The sequence below is a fragment of the Hemiscyllium ocellatum genome, chromosome 12 (genome assembly GCF_020745735.1).
Source record: "Hemiscyllium ocellatum isolate sHemOce1 chromosome 12, sHemOce1.pat.X.cur, whole genome shotgun sequence".
In the NCBI taxonomy this organism is placed as follows: domain Eukaryota; kingdom Metazoa; phylum Chordata; class Chondrichthyes; order Orectolobiformes; family Hemiscylliidae; genus Hemiscyllium; species Hemiscyllium ocellatum.
This window is the reverse complement of record NC_083412.1, coordinates 30193625-30213293: the sequence shown is the minus strand read 5'-3', so window position 1 is coordinate 30213293 and position 19669 is coordinate 30193625. Positions and strand designations below refer to the sequence as shown.

General features: G+C 40.0%; 1 protein-coding gene across 2 annotated transcripts in view; it reads right to left on the bottom strand.

The window, feature by feature from the left end:
• LOC132821010 (proteolipid protein DM gamma) overlaps positions 1-15481 on the bottom strand; it is a 195307-nt gene extending 179826 nt beyond the window's left edge. For both annotated transcript variants that reach the window (XM_060833479.1, XM_060833480.1), the window contains exon 1: positions 15382-15481. In XM_060833479.1, the coding sequence (XP_060689462.1) occupies positions 15382-15385 (4 nt within the window). In that variant the 5' untranslated portion in view covers positions 15386-15481. The remainder of the gene's footprint in view (positions 1-15381) is intronic.
• Positions 15482-19669: the final 4188 nt, after the last annotated feature.

Here is a 19669-nt window from a genome sequence, read left to right as displayed (position 1 = left end):
CAGTTGAAGCATGACATGCTGCTAGCAGCATACTGCTCATTTGTAGCCAGATGGCTTAATGGCAGCCTTGACATGCCTGTGAATATAATGTTTGTCTTCAACAGTAAGCTGTAATAAACGTCCAATGGATTCTTCAAAATATTCTCCAGATGTCCACCATCAATCTTGAGCCTTTTACACAGCCATCCACTGCCACAGTTAGAAAGTCAAAGCACGGAAAAAGACCCTTCGGTCTATCTAGTTTACACTGACCATGTTCCCAAACTAAATTAGTGCCACTTGCCTGTGTTTGGCCCATATGGCTCCAAACCTTTCCTATCCATGCACTTATCCAAATACCTTTTAAGCTTTGTGATAGTACCTGTATTCACCTCTTCCTCTGGCAGTTCATTCCACACACTAACCACTCTCAATGCCAAAAAGTTGTCCCTCATGTCCTTTTCAAATCTTTCTCCTCTCACCTTAAATAAAATATGCCCCCTCGTTTTGAACTCCCTCCAGGTTAGGGGAATGACCTTTGCTATTCACCTAACCAATGCACCTCATGATTTTATAAACTTCTACAGACCTCCAGGAGGGTATTTTATTTGTCGTAGCAATGTTTATGATCTCTTGTAATATAAGGAACTGTACGTGGGTAGTGTGATATGGAGGAAGCCAAGTGCTTATTACAGTTAACTATTATAAACAAATACTACATTCACAGGCAGTGTCTGAGCTAACGTAGTGCTGTTAGATGACAACTGAGCTGTGTGCTGCTAGTAGCTTTTCCCTTCCCACTAGCTCCATGGATTGAATTCATATTAGAAGGCTACAGCTTCTGTATGGCTGCACAATAGAAATGCAGAAGTCAGAGACATAGGGAACTGATCCTATAGACCCACAGAATGTAATGGGAAATGTCACTCTGTGCCACTTTTCAATGAGGTCCCTTTGATAAGAATTGATGCAAAGTGCAAATAACATTTGAATTTGGGCCCAGAGTTCAAACATATCAAGTACTAAATGTAATAACTAGATAGAATAACTGGATACCACCAAATACATTACATCAACCATCACTGCGTTTTTCGTGTTTTTTTTAAAATCATAATAATGCACAGCTTGAAAATATTCTCAATCTCCATGGTTTAAGACAAACAAGGCTCTGCTGTATGAAAAAATACAGCTGGACAAGTAGACAGGAGAAGTTTCTTGAAATTAAACTTCAATTAATATAATGCAAGCGCACTGCACAGAACCACTTTTAACACAGACAACTGCATTCCTCTTGCTGAGACATATGCTGCATCTTTCAGAGTAGTGAAAAAGTCAATTGTTAGTAATAATTCTATCAATATCACAAACCTTACTGCTGAAACCAACAATGTAAAAAGGAAGACCGTCCATACAACATTATTTTCTGCACAACTATTTTCCATTTATACGCCCTCAACACTACATTTCCAAGTTTACGAACGTGAGTCTTTGTAGGAGGTCAGCTCCTGTTACTAGTGCCAGCTCTAAACACAAATGCCATTGTCTTGTGTTCTCTGGGAGCGATTGCATAATGTGCATTTGCTCCCTAAACAATGGGGCAAGTTCTGTCATTGTTATAATTATCTGGTAATGATACAGCAGTATCATCATATATTTGTGGCCATTGCAATCATACTATTTGATCACAATACAGATGTGGAGGCACTGCTGCCAATAGAAGTCCTATGTTGCCGGGTGCTGACAAATAGCTAAAAAGTATCAATCAACAGATTTAAATTTTCTTGTCTTGTCATAAAATACTATTCTCTCAAGACAAACATGTCTAGTATCTTATGTTGTCAGGAATATTCAAGTATAGGGTCACGATGATTTTAGCAAGGTTGTCTTTCGACCAATGCCAGAACAAGGTCTTATCATAGCAAGTGAAGCAGATTGACCCTCCTGCACCCAGTATAGCAATGAGATTGTCAGTCAGATGAATGAGGAATCAATCTCAGAAAGCTAAATGGCAGTCTCCACTAAGTTGAGCGATGGCTGGAAAGGACAACAGGATTAAACATGAGGAAAAAAAAGAGAGTGAAAAAGTAAGTTTTGTTGACAAAAAAAAGTCAAGTCTGTGCTGGTGGTGGCAGAAGAGGCCATATAAACTAAAATCTTTTATTTATTTCCCAGAACCACCTAGCCATAAAAGATCGTTTCTGTCATTAAGGAAGAAGAAACCATTTGTATCACTAGTAAGCATTTTGTGCCATTTAAGGGTGAGAGAACTAATTTGTGCTTCTATCCAACTTAACACCTTGTCAGCCATGACGGTCCAGAACATGCTTTTACATAGTCCAGCACATCATGACAAATCCTACATTAGCAAACTGCATGGTTATTAAAGGTTCTCAAACTTGCAAAATAATTCATGCCTTGTTGACTCAATCAAGTAAGCAGATCTTTTCTCACCTCAGTTTTCTATGAGCTGTTCAAACATTTTCCTCCATATTATTCCTGTTGCCTATGACAACTACTCATCAAACTCTTATTATTTCAACAAAGACGTGTAGAGAAGATGGAGCAACACTAAAGAATTTGCACAGCAGTCAACTAAACGATTTAGCAGTTTGCCAAGTGGAAGTTGTATCAGAAATGAAGCTTAGAATCTACAAGAAACAATGTTGTTAAAATATTATGCAAATTTGGTAAAGATGCTGTGACTAGAGCCAGATGTCCCCTTGATGGGTCGCAACAAGGTTAATTTAAAAAGGTATCCCTTTCCTTGGACTAAAAGAACTTATACTTTAAAGGAAGTCAATTTAACCAGATTTTTTTGAATTAACAATTATTAATTACTAAATGCGAGAAGAATTAGCGGTGCAACCTACATACACACAAGCTAGGAATAAGAAGCAATCCAAGATATTAAAACCAAAAATAATTATACAGCTCAGTCTCTGAATTGATCACAAAGAGCAGATAAAGTGACAATGCAGTCATTTCTGGGTTACACCAGTAGAGTTAACAAAGACAGTGGAACTGAAAATTTGATATTCTTGGTTTCGCAGACAGGTTGCCTTGACTTCTCTAAAGTTGTTTGCAGCAGTCTGGGTGAGATGATTTTCCTTTATGTGCAATACAGGGGCAACTCACATAGTCCTTTGACTGTGACCTTCATGGCTACCACTCAAATCCAGGATGGTACATAAAGCATTCAGTCCCACTAATCCACTCCAGCAGAAATGAGACTTTTTTTTTCATCTTCTATCCTTGTTGCTTCTTCAGAGGGAAAAAAATATGTAGTTTGAGATATAATCCACAGGAGGCAGCTGGCTGTTGAGTGCAGGGTCAGAGGTATCTAGTTATCTTGTGGATCAAGAGATCACCATCCACTCTGTTTGAAGGTTATTGGACACGTCAGCTATTTGAGTGTGCCTAGAAAGCCATTGAATTGATATAACAATCATTTTTGGTTATAACAACTCTCTTTCTTAAAAGAAAAGCCTATTGGGATTAAGATCTAAAACCATCCTTAGCACTTTATGGTTCTTACCTGTTGTTGTAACATAGCTAACATTTTGTTACCTTTTGGAGAAACTTAGTCATCTCATCCCGAGATGGTGAGCATCTCCAGATAGTAAAGACACACTTGTTTGCAGAAGTTTTACTCTTGCCATGCAAATATTTTCCTCCAAATGAAGCACTCTGAAATTCATGGACTACCCTAAATAAAACTAGATATGCTAACAACAATGGAAAATAATCAAATCTGCATTTATCTCTCAGTGGTGTAACAAAACAATATAGCTGGGTGTATATTTTTGCTCATTTCTTTGTGGTTAGTGAACATTAACTAAGAATCCAACAGGGCTACTGAATATTTTTCTGCTGAACTACAAACACAATTAATGGACAATGAAACCCAAGCTAATTCATCGAATCATACAATACAGAGCAGGTGCTTTAGCCCATCATGTCAAAATGACAAAAATGGCTAAAGTTACATTAGTCCCATTTTGCAGCCCATAGCCTTGAATGTTCTGACACTTCAAGAGCTCATCCAAGGACTTTTTAAAAAGTTTGTGTGGTTTCCTGCTTCAACAATCAGTGCATTCCAGATTCCCACCACTGTCCACTGTCCAGTGAAAAAACATTTCCTTAAATTCCTTCTGAGGTTCCTGCTTTTCACTTTAAAATAATGTCCCCTTGATACTGACCCTTCAACTTTAAGGGGACAGTTGCTTTCTGCACACGTTGTCCATTACCCTCGTAACCTTGTGGTACAGCTGTAGTGTTCCAACCTCTGAGTCAGGAGGCTTGGGATCAAGTCCTACATGCTTCAGAGATACGCAATAATATTTCTTAACAGGTTTATTAAAAAACATCCCCTCATAACCTTATATGCTGCAAACAATCCCCAATCAGCCTTCTCTTCACTAAAGAAAACAATCCAATCTTATCCAGCCTTTCATCATTGCCTAGGTGCTCCATCCCAGTCAACATTCTGGTGAGTCTCCTCTGTACCCCTTTCACTGCAATCACATCCTTCCAACAGTGCAGTGACCAGAATTGCACACACTACTCCAGCTGTGGCCTAACCAAAGTCCCGTATAGCTCCAACATAACCTCCCTCCTCTTATAATCTATGCCTGGACTGAAAAAGGCGTATGCCTTCTTAAAGACCTCATTAATCTGTCCTGCCACTTTCAGATATCTGTGGACAAACAACCCAAGACCTCTCTGTTCCTTTGAACTTCCTTAGTGGTTTGTCATTTATTGAGTACATGCTGGTCTTGTTACTTCTTCCAAAGTGCATCGCTTCATACTTATCAAGGTTAAATTCCATCTACTACTGATCTGCCCATCTGACAAATAGCTTCTTTCCTCTTCTAACCTAAGACTTTCTTCCCCACTGACAAACACCTGGCCAACCTTCAAGTCATCTGCAAACTTACTTGTCATCAACCCCACATTTTCTAAATCATTTATATATATGACAAATGATAAGCCACCCAACACTTGTGATATGCCACGAGATGCTGGGTTCCAGTATAACAAACATCTCTGTCTCCAACCACTCAGCCAATTTTGGTTCCAACTTGCCAAATTACCCTGAATGCCATGTGCCTTTACCTTCTTTATCGGTCTCCCACATGGGACCTTATCAAAGGCTTTGCTAAAATCCACAAACCACATCAACTTCACTCCCTCACCTATACGCCTGGTCACCTTGAAAAATTCAATCACATTTGTTAGGCACAACCTCCCTCTGCCAAAACCATCTAGGCTCTCCCTGATCAAACCTTGCCTCTCCAAATGGAAATTAGTTCCTTCCTTCTGAATTTTCTCTAATAGTTTCCCGACCATTGAATTGAGATTCACTGGTCTGTCATTCCCAGCTTTACCCTTACCACTCATTGTGAAAGGTGGCAACATCCTTGTAAATCTTTTCTGAACGATTTCACAACATCTTTCCTACAGCAGGCAACCAGAGTTGTAAGCAGTATTCTAAAAGTGATTTCATCGATGTTCCGAACATGACACCCCAACTCCCATACTCAGTGTTCTGACCAATGAAGGCAAGCTTGCCAAACACCTTCTTCACCACTCTGCCTATCTGTGACTCCACTTTAAAGCGACTATGGACTTGCACCCTTAGGTCTCTTTGTTCAGCAACACTCCCCAGGACCCTACTGTTAAGTGCATAAGTTCTGCCCTGATTTGTTTTTCCAAAATGCAGCACCTCACATTTATCTAAGTAATCTCCATCTGCCACTCCTCAGCCCATTGGCCCATCTGATTAAGGTTCCATTGTACTTGGAGATAACCTTCTTCCCTGGACACACCACCTCCCATTTTGATGTCATCTGCAAATATATTAACCATGTCTCCTATATTCACATCCAAACCATTTATATAAATGACAAAAAGTAGTGGACCACATAGTTCCATTGGTCAATCTATGCCCTTAGTTCATCTTGCTTATAATCCTCTTTGTATTAAGTAGTTACCATGACAGCAGAAGAAACCTGGAGTAGTTCAGCTTGAACTTATAATTATGTGATTTTTACTTAAAATCAGGACATACAGCCAAAAGGTGACTATAGATGCAATTTTAATGGCTGTCTGAAGTGAGGCATTCTGGAATGTCACAGAGAATGAAGTATCTAGGAAGCTTCAAAGAGATGGCCTTAAATGAGGAAAATGCATGTCAAACTAAACTGCAATCTTCTGGGAGTTCTCCCACACTGTGAACACAAAGGGAGAAAAAGCAGCCTGAGTGATAGACATGTTTTGAGACGTTCCCCTTTCAGGAATAACAAGACTTAGTAGCTAGTTCAACTTTAGCTTCTGCATGCTGGTGGAAGAAGCTATAAGTCGAAGTGCTTGCACGTGCCAGTGGACCGAGTTATTTGCATGCCTTAGCCTGGGCTCAAGCATTAGTGCGCTGTGCAGGTCACATTGCTGAACTGCCAACCAGTCACCTCTGTGTTGCAAGTAAAGAACCCTCTTGCTCGGAGTGCTGCCAGGCTGCCATCATTACAAGGAAACAGGACAGAAGAATTCCAACTAAATTGCAAGGTCAAGAATATCAAAATCAACTGGTGACATTTACACTTTCTAAGTTTTATAATTTTTTCAGACTCATTTCACATTTGTAGTCTCACATTTAGTAACTAATTCAACAGACTCTTGTTAAATCAAGGAAAACCAGTAAAATTGGCTCATTTTGAAAGAGATACGTTTGTTCCGTGAGAAAGGTATCCACAAGGGTGGGAACTCAGTATGATGCAATTAGCTCAGGGAGCTAGTACATAATGAAAGGGGTGGTGGTGCAGTTCATCCGCCCTTATCTGGGAGCTTCACAATTTGGGTATTCTAAATGTAACCGTCATAACCTGGGGAACCTTGTCCGAGGTCCGATTGTAGCATAGTGCAAGATGTTAACTGCAGTCCTTGAGCTACCACATATCTTTCTGACTTGGATTACAAACTAGACTGTTTTCAATTGGTCACAAATTATATGCTCTGCACATGACACTGTCCTTCATCAGTGCAATAAGTGTCTGAAAATAGCTGAAGGCCTTTCCATCAGTTTAATTTTGTTGGCAAGAACACTATTTTTCAAATTTGTTATATTTTTGTGGGATTAGTCAAAACTGCAAAATAAAGGAGTTAAACAATTGCATCGGACATGGATGGTATAGATGAAAAACAGAATAATGTTGATGCTGTTATGTGAATAATGGCTGGCCATCAGACTCTGAATATGTGAACAGATGCTTGGCTCTCCAGTAATATTTCAGTCATGAATCATGTAATGGCATTACCATATCTGAAAGAGATATACGGCAAACAGTCTTGATTTATGTAAACTTGTATCATGCAACTAAACTTTTATCTTAATCCCACACTTACAGTCTGTTAGGTTACAAATCATACTTAGGCCTTCCAACCCACAAAAACCACAGATAAGGACGACCACCGGATAAAACCCCATACACAGCCATAAGAACTCGGAATTGGGCAATCAACAAAAAGGACTCTGTGAAAACCTGATAAAAGTTGATTGGAAGTTGGCTAAATGCTTACCACTGTGGAAAAGTGAGCTTTCAATAAAAGACTTCTAAAATATGTGCAGGAAATCAAGGTAACACAATCTTTTCCAAGTACAAGCCAACTAGCAATTGATCACTTTTATGCCCATATAGCACAACATGCTTTTGAGAGGTCAAATGCAGTTGGTAAATGGTGCTGTTGTTTATGAACATACACAGGGGCAGCGCATAGATGGTGGATTTAACTCTACGACGTAGATAGCTCAAGTGAAACAGCACCACGATTCCCTCATGATCTCCTAATACACACCTCCAGAATCATATTGTGCTTCAAGCTGGCTAGACACCAACCAGTGAAGACTGCTACAATGTCTGGAAATGCAACCAACAGAAAAAGAAGTATAAGATATAAATTTGATTCCGAATGACAGCTACACATTCTACATTCATAGACAAATGACAGTTCTACTACAATGTAATACTGCTGGCATTTCATGGAAACTATAATATTGTTGAGACGACAGCACTGTTAGAAAACAATAGATTTAATAGCAACTCCTCTAAAATTTGTTTACTAACTTGGGTCCTACTTACAATTAAAATTGATTCATTTAAAGGCCATTCGCATCACTGACTAAGCAAAGCAGCCTTAGTTTCAAACTAACAATAACTTCCAGGAAGTCAACTGCCAAGGTTCAAACTGACTCTGAAGCAAAGTAATGCAAAGTTGCCCCTTTCCACTCCTCTTGGAAGTGTAACTTTGGGTTTGGGCTGCACTTATTCTGTTTTATACATCCACTACTATTTTACTATAGATACACTTTCAACCAATCATCAAACAGAATGAAAGTCGATTCTGGAAATGAGTTGCTTCAAGATGTGATTTACATTTGTTTGATCTGAACTGATGATGGAATAAGCCGCAAGTAAATTATCAAGTCAGTCAGCCTTTGACTGTTATCCTCTATCATTTGATTATATAGACATACTCCCCCACTTACTGATCCCAATCATTAAACCAGCCACAAAGCACTTCCATTGACTGGCCTTCGGGCACTTATGTGACCTGACTGTGCTTTGGGTCAATAAATTTCAAAGAAGGACCAAGATTGCAGCATACTGATTTGTCAAGGTGCCTTAACACAGGAGAAGAATAGGTTGTGTTCTCCACTGACAACTTTAAACACCTCAAGCTCCTGATCTTAGTTGGGGCATTCAAACAAAAGTGTTTTACTACAGCAAGAAAAGAGACCATAGCTCAAAGCAACATGAAATAAAATCATCGATATGACAGCTTGCTTTGAATTAGTAGAGGACAAAGCAGAAACTAGTCAATAAATTCTGTACTGGATCAATTTTCTCTCCATCACCACAAAAGTTAGAATATCTGCTGTTTGAAATTCCTGACTTCAAATTCAATTAACATATAATATAATACTAGTCAGTAACGATGGTGACCATAACAACTAGCACTGATGGTTGGAAAAACCAAAATGGTTGACTAATGTCTTTTGAGGAAGGAAATTTGATATCCTTACCTGATCGAACCTATATGGACTGTAGACCCAACGCTACATGACAAACTCTCAACTGATCTATGAACTCAGTTCAAGGGTGGTTTCAAATGGGCAAGAAATGTTGGCTTGGTTAGTGACACTATATCCCATTAAAGAACAAAGAAAAATATTCTTCATGATAAATATAATCTTACTCCCTACCTTGTCAGTATGTTTACTATATCACACATACATGGAAGATTGCAGTTTTGAGTCCCTATACGACAATGGATGATAACAATTTTCTCTTAAGTATTTGGATTATGGAGTGGAAAATCAGCCAGAGGCCTCTCAACATTTTTCCCATGATTCCATCAGGAAGAGTACACATGCACATTAGGAAAAGGGAGGTTAAGACTCTACCTTGTTGCCACATGTCAAACTTATAGATCGAACATAGGGCCAGTACTGCGCTGTACTGGCTCTTCGGCCCTCAATACTGCACCAACCTGTGGAACCAATCTGAAGCCCATCTATCCTACTCTATTCCATTTTCATCCACATGTTTATCCTATGACCATTAAATGCCCTTAAAGTTGGCAAGTCTACTACTGTTGCAGGCAGGGCGTTCCACGCCCCATTACTCTCTGAGTAAAGAAACCACCTTTGACATCTGTCCTATATCTAGGCTTATGCCCGAAACTTCGATTCTCCTGCTCCTTTGATGCTGCCTGACCTGCTGCGCTTTTCCAGCAACACATTTTTCAGCTCTGATCTCCAGCATCTGCAGTCCTCACTTTCTCCTATATCTATCACCCCTCAATTTAAAGCTATGTCCCCTCATGCCAGTCATCATATGAGGAAAAAGGCTCTCACTATCCAACCAATCTAACCCTATGATTATCTTGTATGTCTCAATTAAGTCACCTCTCAACCTTCTTCTCTATAATGAAAACAGCCTCAAGTCCCTCAGCTTTTCCTGATAAGACTTTCCCTCCATAACGGCAACATCCTAGTTAATCTCCTCTGAACCCTTTCCAAAGCTTTCACATCCTTCCTATAATGCGGTGACCAGAACTATACGCAGTACTCCAAGTGCAGCCTCACCAGAGTTTTGTATAGCTGCATGACCTTGTGGCTTTGAAAGTCAATCACTCTATCAATAAAAGCTAACACACCGTATGTCTTCTGAACAACCCTATCACCCTGGGTGGCAACTTTCAGGGAATTATGACCTGAACACTGATATCTATTTGCTCATCTACACTACCAAGAATCTTACTACTAGCCCATAGTCTTTAATCCTGTTGCTCCTTCCAAAGTGAATCACTTCCCACTTTCCCACATTAAACTCCATTTGTCGCCTCTCAGCCTAACTCTGCAGCTTATCTACGTCTGTAATCTGCAACATCCTTCAGCACTATCCACAACTCCACCGACCTTAGTGTAATCTGCAAATTTACGAACCCATCCTTCCACATCCTCATCTAGGTTATTTATAAAAAATGACAAACACCAGTGCCCCCAAAACAGATCCATGCAGTACACCACTAGTAACCGAACTCTAGGATGAACATTTCCCATCAACCACCACCCTTTGTTTTCTTTCAGCTAGCCAAATACTGATCCAAACCACTAAAGCACCCTCAATCCCACATCTCCATATTTTGTGCAATAGCCTACAGTGGAGAACCTTATCAAACACCTTACTGAAATCCAAATACACTACATCAACCACTTTACCCTCAACCACCTGTTTGGTCACCATCTCAAAGACCTCAATAAATAGTGCTGCTTCTCCCTAATCAACTTATTCCTTTCTAGATGATTATAAGTCCTATCTCTTCTAACCTTTTCTAACACATTACCCACAACCAAAAAAAGGGTCACTGGTCTTTAATTACCAGCGTTGTCTCTACTCCCCTTCTTGAACAAGGGGACAACTTTGTTTTCCTCCAGTCTTCTGGCATTATTCCTGTAGACAATGAGGACATAAAGATCAAAGCCAAAAGCTCTTCAATCTCCTCCATGACTTCTCACAGAATCCTAGAATAAATCCCATCTAGCCCTGGCGGCTTATTTATTCTCACACTTTCTAAAATTGCTAACACCTCCTCCTTGTGAACCTCAATCACATCTAGTCTAGTAGGCTGCACCTCAGTATTCTCTTTGACAACATTGTCTTTTTCCAGTGAGAATACTGATGAAAAATATTCATTTAGTGCTTCCCTTATCTCCTTGGACTTCACGCACAAATTCCCACTATTCTCCTTGATTGGCCCTAATCTTTCCATACTCATCCTTTTATTCATGATATACCTATAGAAAATTATAAAATCATAGTACTGGTCAGAAAAGAAATTATTCAACTCATCATGCCTTCACCAACTCCCTAAAAGAAGGTTCTGCTCATGTTTTATCTTGTGAAATTATGAGGCTATTGTAAGAACTGTTACTGGCTTAGTTATCAGCATGGCTTCTAATAAGACATGCCACATCCTAACAATCCACCATATTTCATTTCTCCCTAACCTCCTTCCTCAGTCCCTTGGCAAAAATCTTGAATTTATATACCTATAACTTATTGACATTTTAGCCAATGGAAATGGTTACCTCTTAGAATTGTAAAAAAAAACTTGTATCAAATTACTTGACAGAACTGTTCAAAAGAATAGACCCTTGCTCAGGCAATGCAGGGTCCCTAGTACCAATGGAAATGAATCTCATCAAGGAGTCAAATATTTCAGGAGAAAAAGAGGGCAGATGAATCAGAATATTTTGCAAAGAGAAAGAGTTACCGAAGTCTAATGGAGTAGCTAAAATAATGTTAGTTACATTTTAATTTTTTAAAATTTAATTACCTGTTTCAATGTAAATTCCAGACCAGACAGGCCTTTATCTTTAAGAGAGCTACATAACATCACACCATGTGACATCCCAGTATAAACATTGCTGCCTAAGTTTCAGACATTCTCACTGTATCATGGTGTCAGTGTAACATCTTCACTCAGTCAGCTCTGTGTATAAAATGTACAGTAACAACAGCAAGTACAGAACCCAGGCTGTGTGCAACGCTGTGGAGGTGCAGCCATGTTAAGGTAGTTTTGTTAATAAAATTAAAAACATCTGTCTCAACATGAACCTGGTTCTTTGTGGTTTTTGTTACTCAGGCTAAAATATGGAAAACCATAAAGTACATTACTCCTGACCCACATTCCCTTGGATGGACCTATTTTTAGCCTGCAATTATTTTTGAAATATAATGCAACATAAATCTCTCAACATTCAAGACATACACAGCATGTGGCAGTGCCTGGAATCTGTTGTCTCTAAGGTTGGTGGAAGCACTGACAATTAATTATTTCAAAAATTGAATAGGCATGAGAGAAATAAATACAAGTACAAGGCTACAGGGATACATCAGGGAAATGAGATTGGCTGCATTGCTTTTCAGAGATCCAGCAGAGGTTTGATGGACAGAACAGCAGTGGCAATTATTACTCTATAAACAAATCGAACAGAGACATTCAAAAAGACAAAAGGTTTTCATTGCTTTGCTTTCTTTTTAAAAAAAAGTGTTTCCGATGGAGGGTTGGTGATGAAAGGACAGAGTATAGTTGACAAAAGAATCAGAAATGTTAGATGAAGGGATTTTATTTTCGAAAATGAGTGTTCTGGTCTGGAATGAATTGCCCAAAGAGGTGTGAAAAGCAGATTCAATAGTAACTGTCAAATGAATAAATCCTTCAAAAAGAAATTGTTGTAGGACTATGGAGGAAGAAAGGAGTTGGTCCAATTCGATAGCGCCCTCAAAGAGGTAGCACAGACACAACTGTCCAAATAGCTCTCTTCCATAATGTAGGATTTTATGCCATCAGGTCCACAATGAGAGGCTTATGAGGACCTGGAACAAAAATCCATTTCTAGTTCTTCATCCTACTTTGAAATTTCTATTTCAGTGAAATACACAGTGAAGAAGGCATTTGGTATGCTTTCCTTTATTGGACAGACCATTGAAAACAGGAGTTGGGAGATCATGTTGCGGTTGTACAGGACATTGGTTAGGCCACTTTTGGAATATTGCGGGTAATTCTGGTCTCCCTCTATAGAAAGGATGTTGTGAAACTTGAAAGGGTTCAGAAGAGATTTACAAGGATGTTGCCAGGGTTGGAGGGTTTGAGCTATAGGGAGGGGCTGAACAAGCTGGGGCTGTTTCCCCTGGAGCGTCGGAGGCTGAGGGATGACCATATAAGGGTTTATAAAGTCATGAAGGGCATGGATAGAGGAAATAGATAAGGTCTTTACCCTGGGGTGGGGGAATCCGGAACTAGAGTGTAGGTTTAGGGTGTGAGGGGAACAATTTAAAAGGGACTTAAGGGGCAACATTTTCAAGCAGATGGTGGTGCTTGTATGGAATGCAGAGAAAGTGGTGGAGGCTGGTATTATGACAGCATTTAAAAGGGATCTGGATGGGTACATGAAAAGGAAGTGTTTAGAGGGATATGTGCCAAGTGCTGGCAAATGGGACTAGATTAGGTTACGATATCTGGTCAGCACGGAGGAGTTAGACCTAAGGATCTGTTTCTGTGCTGTACATCTCTATGATTCTAAGTAAGGTTACATAGCACAAATAAAGTTTTATATGTTTCTGTCAAATTTGACAGTATCTCCCATACTTTAGGAGATTAAATGGAATGGAATTGTACAGTGCAGGAAAACATCATTCAGCCCATTGAGTCTGTGCTAACCCTTTCAAATACCATTCCAGTTAGTTTCACTCCTTTGGTTATCTAATCCCTTCTTCCTCACATGCCATCACAGACTTTCCTCCTGTATTTTTCCTCCTCTCCCCTTTCCCTGCTGTACTCCCTTAAAACTACATCTCTAACTTTTTCCAGTTCAGGCAAAAGGTCATTGACCTGGAACATTAACTCTGTTTCTTTTTCCGGCAGCTTTTGCCTGACCTGCTGAGTAGTTCTGGTATTTTTCTGGCCCATTCACCCCCTCTTTTCCCATATGCCTGCAATTGTGAACTCCCTCAAATGATCCAATTTCCTCCTGAAGGAGGTTATTGCATGTATATTGCCCACCATATGCTATCCACATGCCTAAAAATGATTCTTTCCCCATGTCACATTACGATATTTTTCCCCCAACTTGCCTTAAAACGTGTTCTGTCCAAATATTAAATATTCTACCCAACCAGACTCCAGAGAATCTTCACAAACAGTTTTGTGGAAGTTTTGTAGCTAAGGATTAAATACATTCTCAAACAAGTAATACTGCCAAAAATAAACTTGACAGCAGTATACCACTGTTTTTGTATGAGTGCAAGGGGCACTCTAAGAAGACTGTGACCACAAAGAGGCTCCTCAAATCATTACAGCTTAATTGAAACTAAACTGAACTTGGAACTGGGGCAAGAGCATCATATGGTTTCTGTCAGCTAAGTAATAAATTCATTAGATCAAAAATAACAAACCTAACGAGGCAATCTACAAACCTTTTCCACACAAGGTCCCTTGTTGATTCAAACACCAATTATGTATTCATGCAGATCTCTATTGTCCTGCATGAGAGCTGTGCCCAAATTATGTAATCTAAGGTTATCTTGCCATACACATCTTTTACAAACCATATCCTGTTCTATCACAGCTGCTTCAGATACTGATTAAAAACACGTTCCCCCACAAAAAAAACTTTTTGTTTTTAAGATTACAAACGAGTTCTCCCAAACGCGTCACAAAGTATTTTTTTTAAAAACTCCTTGATCTGAAGTTTTGGTACTTTTGAATGGAGTTGAGCTTGATGAAAGACCCTTTTAAATCAAAAGGGATCCTTGCACTCTCTATGCAGCCAGCATATTTATACCAGTCCGCCTGACTCATTTATCCCACACACAAGCGGAGTCAGCTAGAAATGTTTTCATCCCTTGCATTTATGCAGTCAGGAATTTCCCTGAAAATTCAAGTGAATAATAAGCTCTGCAGTGGGTTCTGCAGTCAGGTATAATCCAGGGGTTCCAGATGTTGCTTTCACACTCGTCCCTAAGGGAGGGACCAAACTTTGCTATTAACTTGACTGGAACCATAACCCTGAGAGCGGAGAAGGGGAGGCTTCGGGGGTAATAGCAACATAAAGTTACATTATTATTCTCGCAACATATTCTTTTCTTTAAAATCCCGGGTAACGGTCTTTTTAAAAAGGCTGTTCCTGCTCAAGTTTTTTTTTGACAGCTCAGAAGGGGAGGGGGGGGAGGAGATCCTGACTTCAAACTTCAGTGGGATTCTGAATGCACGTAAAATCACACAAGAGAAAGAGCAAAATTGTGCAAACGTTTCCTCAGTGTGCATATCTGCACTTACCCATCCTGGTGAGCTTGCAAAGGCGAGATTGGTGTCCCAGGTCCTGTGTTGCCTGTTGTTAGTACCGAGCTCTCTGTCTGTCTGTCCCTGGTTTGTGAGTCTGAGCTCAACACGAGAGAGAGAGAGAGAAAGGATAGCTGACGTCAGGCTCTTTGCCTGTGGAAAAGGATTAAACAAAGTCAACATGAACCCAGCCAAGTACTGAAAGGGGGGGGGGGGGCGGAATAATGAAATATTACCAGGGTAACCAACCCAAACGTGCAAGCAAAAAAAAAGCACCCTCTGATTAAATAAAAGTGCCACTGAAGGCAACCGGCAAGAACTTGCTAGCACAGTTTAGATGTCACCCAGTGCATCACTGAACTCACGTACGATTCTGTAAATGGTTTAAAACAACGACAGACTGTACACTTCTTGAAATGTTAGACGATTAAAAAGGTCTTGCTGCTCGAGATTAGTCCCATCTGTGGTCAGCTTTAAATACTCACAATAGGATTTGAGGTGCAAATGGATTTTACAGTTTTGCTGTGCAGATATTTCCTTCACTCCCCAAATACTTAGTTTCAGGAAAGTTGACCGTGTAGCACCATAACGAAAATCGCCAAAACCAAAATTGCAAAGGGTCTATGGTTTCTACTCGTTAAAACCTTATATTTACATACATTCCTTTTCAACACAAACTGTTGTCGTTTTTTGTCAGCTTTTTAATTATATATTTCTCAGTCTGCTATCTTACAATTGCTGGAGCCTATGTAAACTTGTTATAATTACACTCCCACAAGTGCTGATGTATAACACCTCAGTTTTGTGCCTCCCAGTTCCTCAACACGTATTGCAGATAAACATCTGTGCTCCAGCAAACACCACTTCTCACTTTCACATTAATGCTTAGATTATCGTGTTAGAGCCAGCAATTTACAGATGTATAAGGTTGCAATCCAATGTAAAAGCTAGTTTACATGTCTGTACGTTCTTTGCTATAGCAGATATAAACTCATCCCACAACCCAAACTCCTCATTGACTGTTCTTTATTTGAGGTATATACTCAATTTCCCTTAAAGGATGCAATGGTGTCTCATGCATCTAATTATACCTTTAGGAACTTACCATAAGACAGAGTAACCCATTAAGTCTGCTGCACCATTCAGCGAGATCATAGCTGATCAGATAATTCACAACTTCATTTTCCTACCTTATCCCTTACTGATTTAAAACCTGAGTGTTTCAGCCTTGCATATTCTTAATGACCCAACCTTCGCAGGCCTCAGTGGTAAAGGATTGCCCATATTCATTACTGTCTGAGAGGAGAGAAAGTGCTTCTTATCTGTCCTTTCCTGACTCTCTTGGTGACGATTTTAAATTGATGATGCTTCATCATACCTCAATCATGGGCAAAAGACTTCCCTGGTCACTCTCTCAAAAATCTTCATAATTTCAAATAAAATCCATTCAGTCACCTGTTGGCCTTTACTCTTCTAGTGGAATTAGTTCCGACACAATATCTCAATGTAAAACCATTGTTTTCCATCCCTGATGCTGTTCTCATAAATCAACAACTTGCGTTTGTACAGCACCTCCAATGAAATTAAAAGTCCAAAGCATTTCATGGAAGTGTAATCTGACAAAAAATTATGTTGAGCATTGCAAAAGGTATTAGGACAGATTCATTAATTGTTATAAGTATGGCTTAACTGTTATTTAGTACAATTGGTGATGACTTTCTTACTCAAAATGCTACTGGGGCATTTTTACTTTTACAGATTCAGCTACCTGTACTGATATTATCAGGCGATAATACAGTTAAATTTATAGTGGCTGTTCACCAGGAATTTTCTACTGAGTTTATTTTCCCACCTCTTGCTTTTTCCTTCCAGAAAGAATTGCATACACATACACATTGAATTGCATCTCCCAATAACCTTTCTATTCCCCTCACCTAACTACCTTCCCTGACATACCTACACTCTTTCTTGACAGTGGATGAACTGTCTTTCTTTTTATGTCAACAGCAAATTTGGAGATTTTATTCTTCATATCCATATCTGACTCACCTGCAAAAACCAAGAACAAAAGTAGAGCCAGTACCAAACTCTGAGGTACATCACTTCCAACCTTTCTACAGCAGACTGATGGCTGTTTACCCGAGCTCTATTTCCTTTCACTTAACCAACTTCCTATAAATAGAGTTACCTTTGTCTTATTTCATATGCCTGGATTTTTCTAAATCTTAAGTGAAAGGTCAATGCAAAGATTTTAAGATTTCAGTTTGGAACCTATTGAGGGTGTTGGTTCCTCAAGGAGCGCATTCAGAGCCAGATTAGTGACACGACAAACAGCCCAGCTGTACAAGAGGGGAGGAAAAAGGATGGAGGGACAATTGTGATAGGGGATTCATTAGATGGGGGAACAGGAAGCTCTTCTGAGGTTGTCGGCATGGTTTATTGCCTTCCTGGTGCCAAGGTTCAAGATGTCACAGAACAGCTACAGCACATTCTTCTGCAGGATGATGAACAGCCAGAAGTTGTGGTCCAGAAGTTGTATTGATGACTAAGTTAGCAAAGGAGATGTAGCACTTCAATCAGAATTTAGGGAGCTGGGTTGAAAATTAGCAATCAAGACCTCAAATGTAGTACAACACCAGGTTATAGTCCAACAGGTTTATTTGGAAGCACTAGCTTCTGGAGCGCTGGTGGTTGTCCTGATGAAGGAGCAGCGCTCCGAAAGTTAGTGCTTCCAACTAAACCTATTATTCCTGATGAAGGGCTTATGCTCGAAACGTCGAATTCTCTATTCCTGAGATGCTGCCTAACCTGCTGTGCTTTGACCAGCAACACATTTGCAGCTATAATCTGGTGTTGTATGATTTTTAACTTTGTCCACCCCAGTCCAACACCACCTCCTCCACATGAAATATAGTAATCTCTGGATTACTTTCAGTGCTGTGTGCAAGTGAGTACAGAGATAAAAGGATACAGCAAACAGATGAGTGGCTGGAAGAATGATGGAGGGAGGAAGGGTTCAGATTTCTTGGCTGAAAATGTGTTGCTGGTTAAAGCACAGCAGGTTAGGCAGCATCCAAGGAACAGGAAATTCGACGTTTCGGGCCAGAGCCCTTCATCAGATTTCTTGGACACTGGGTTGGCACTGGGGAGGATGACACCCGTACAAACCAGACAATTACACCTAAACAGAGGTGGGGCTGAGTTCCCCATGGGATTTTTTGCTGAACTCAGTAGAGATATGTGAACCTGGAGAGGCTATGGGAGAGGGGTTCATAAAATACTTAGAGACACAGCCAGCAACAGCACAAAGAATGGAAAGTAAATCAGTAAATCTGGAGTAAAGGAAAAAGTAATGAAGTCAAAATCAGGGTTACTCTGCGTGTATATGAACACACAAAATATAGTAAATAAGCGTTACAGACAGAGGTTGCCATGGGGAAATATGATTTTACAGCACTAACAGAGAGCTGGCTGAAGGAACGGCAGGAGTTGGTGTTAACCATTCCTAGGTACAGAGGAGTCAGAAAATGACAGAAAAGAGGAGGGATGGTTTTGGATAGGGAGAGCACTGCAGTGCTAGAGAAAGAGGACACCTCTGGGGGAACCATGGATAGAATCAACTGGGCTGGAGCTAAAGAAACAAAAGGATGCAATTACTTTGCTGAGTGTAGTCTACAGAGCACCGACTAGTAGACAGGATATAGGGGAATAAATTTGTAGGAAAGTGTGGAGGACTACCAACATGGTAACTTTAACAACATGAAAATAAACAGAAACATTGGTAGCTTTAAGTGCAGAGAGAGGCAAATGTCCTTAGATTGTGTTTTAGAAAATTCCTTTCAGAATTGACCCGTGGGATTGAACTTTATGTTTTCCTGGCAATGTGCACGTTGCATTGGGAGGAATGCTTACTACGATGTCCAACAGGATTTCTTGCCGTATCTTACCAAATGCATCTCATTAACTATTGACTTCATCATTACGGTGTTCCTCTTGACCAATTCTGTCCCCACCTTACCACGCACCCTTTCTGGAACGACTCTCTGTGTCATTCTGTGTGTAACTGTTTCTGCACAACTCATAACTTCAGACCCACACAGGATGTAGCCATGAATTGATGGCTAAGGTGAGAGTCTACTGCAGCATCTGGAAGCAGGAGGAACAATGTGTAAACAGGGCAATGAGCCCTGCTAAACCATTGCCTCTTGACTGCACTAATAAACATGACAAGGCAGTTGGTGCAGGTAGGCATTCAGTGAGTGAATGGTAAGAGACCAAATGAAGA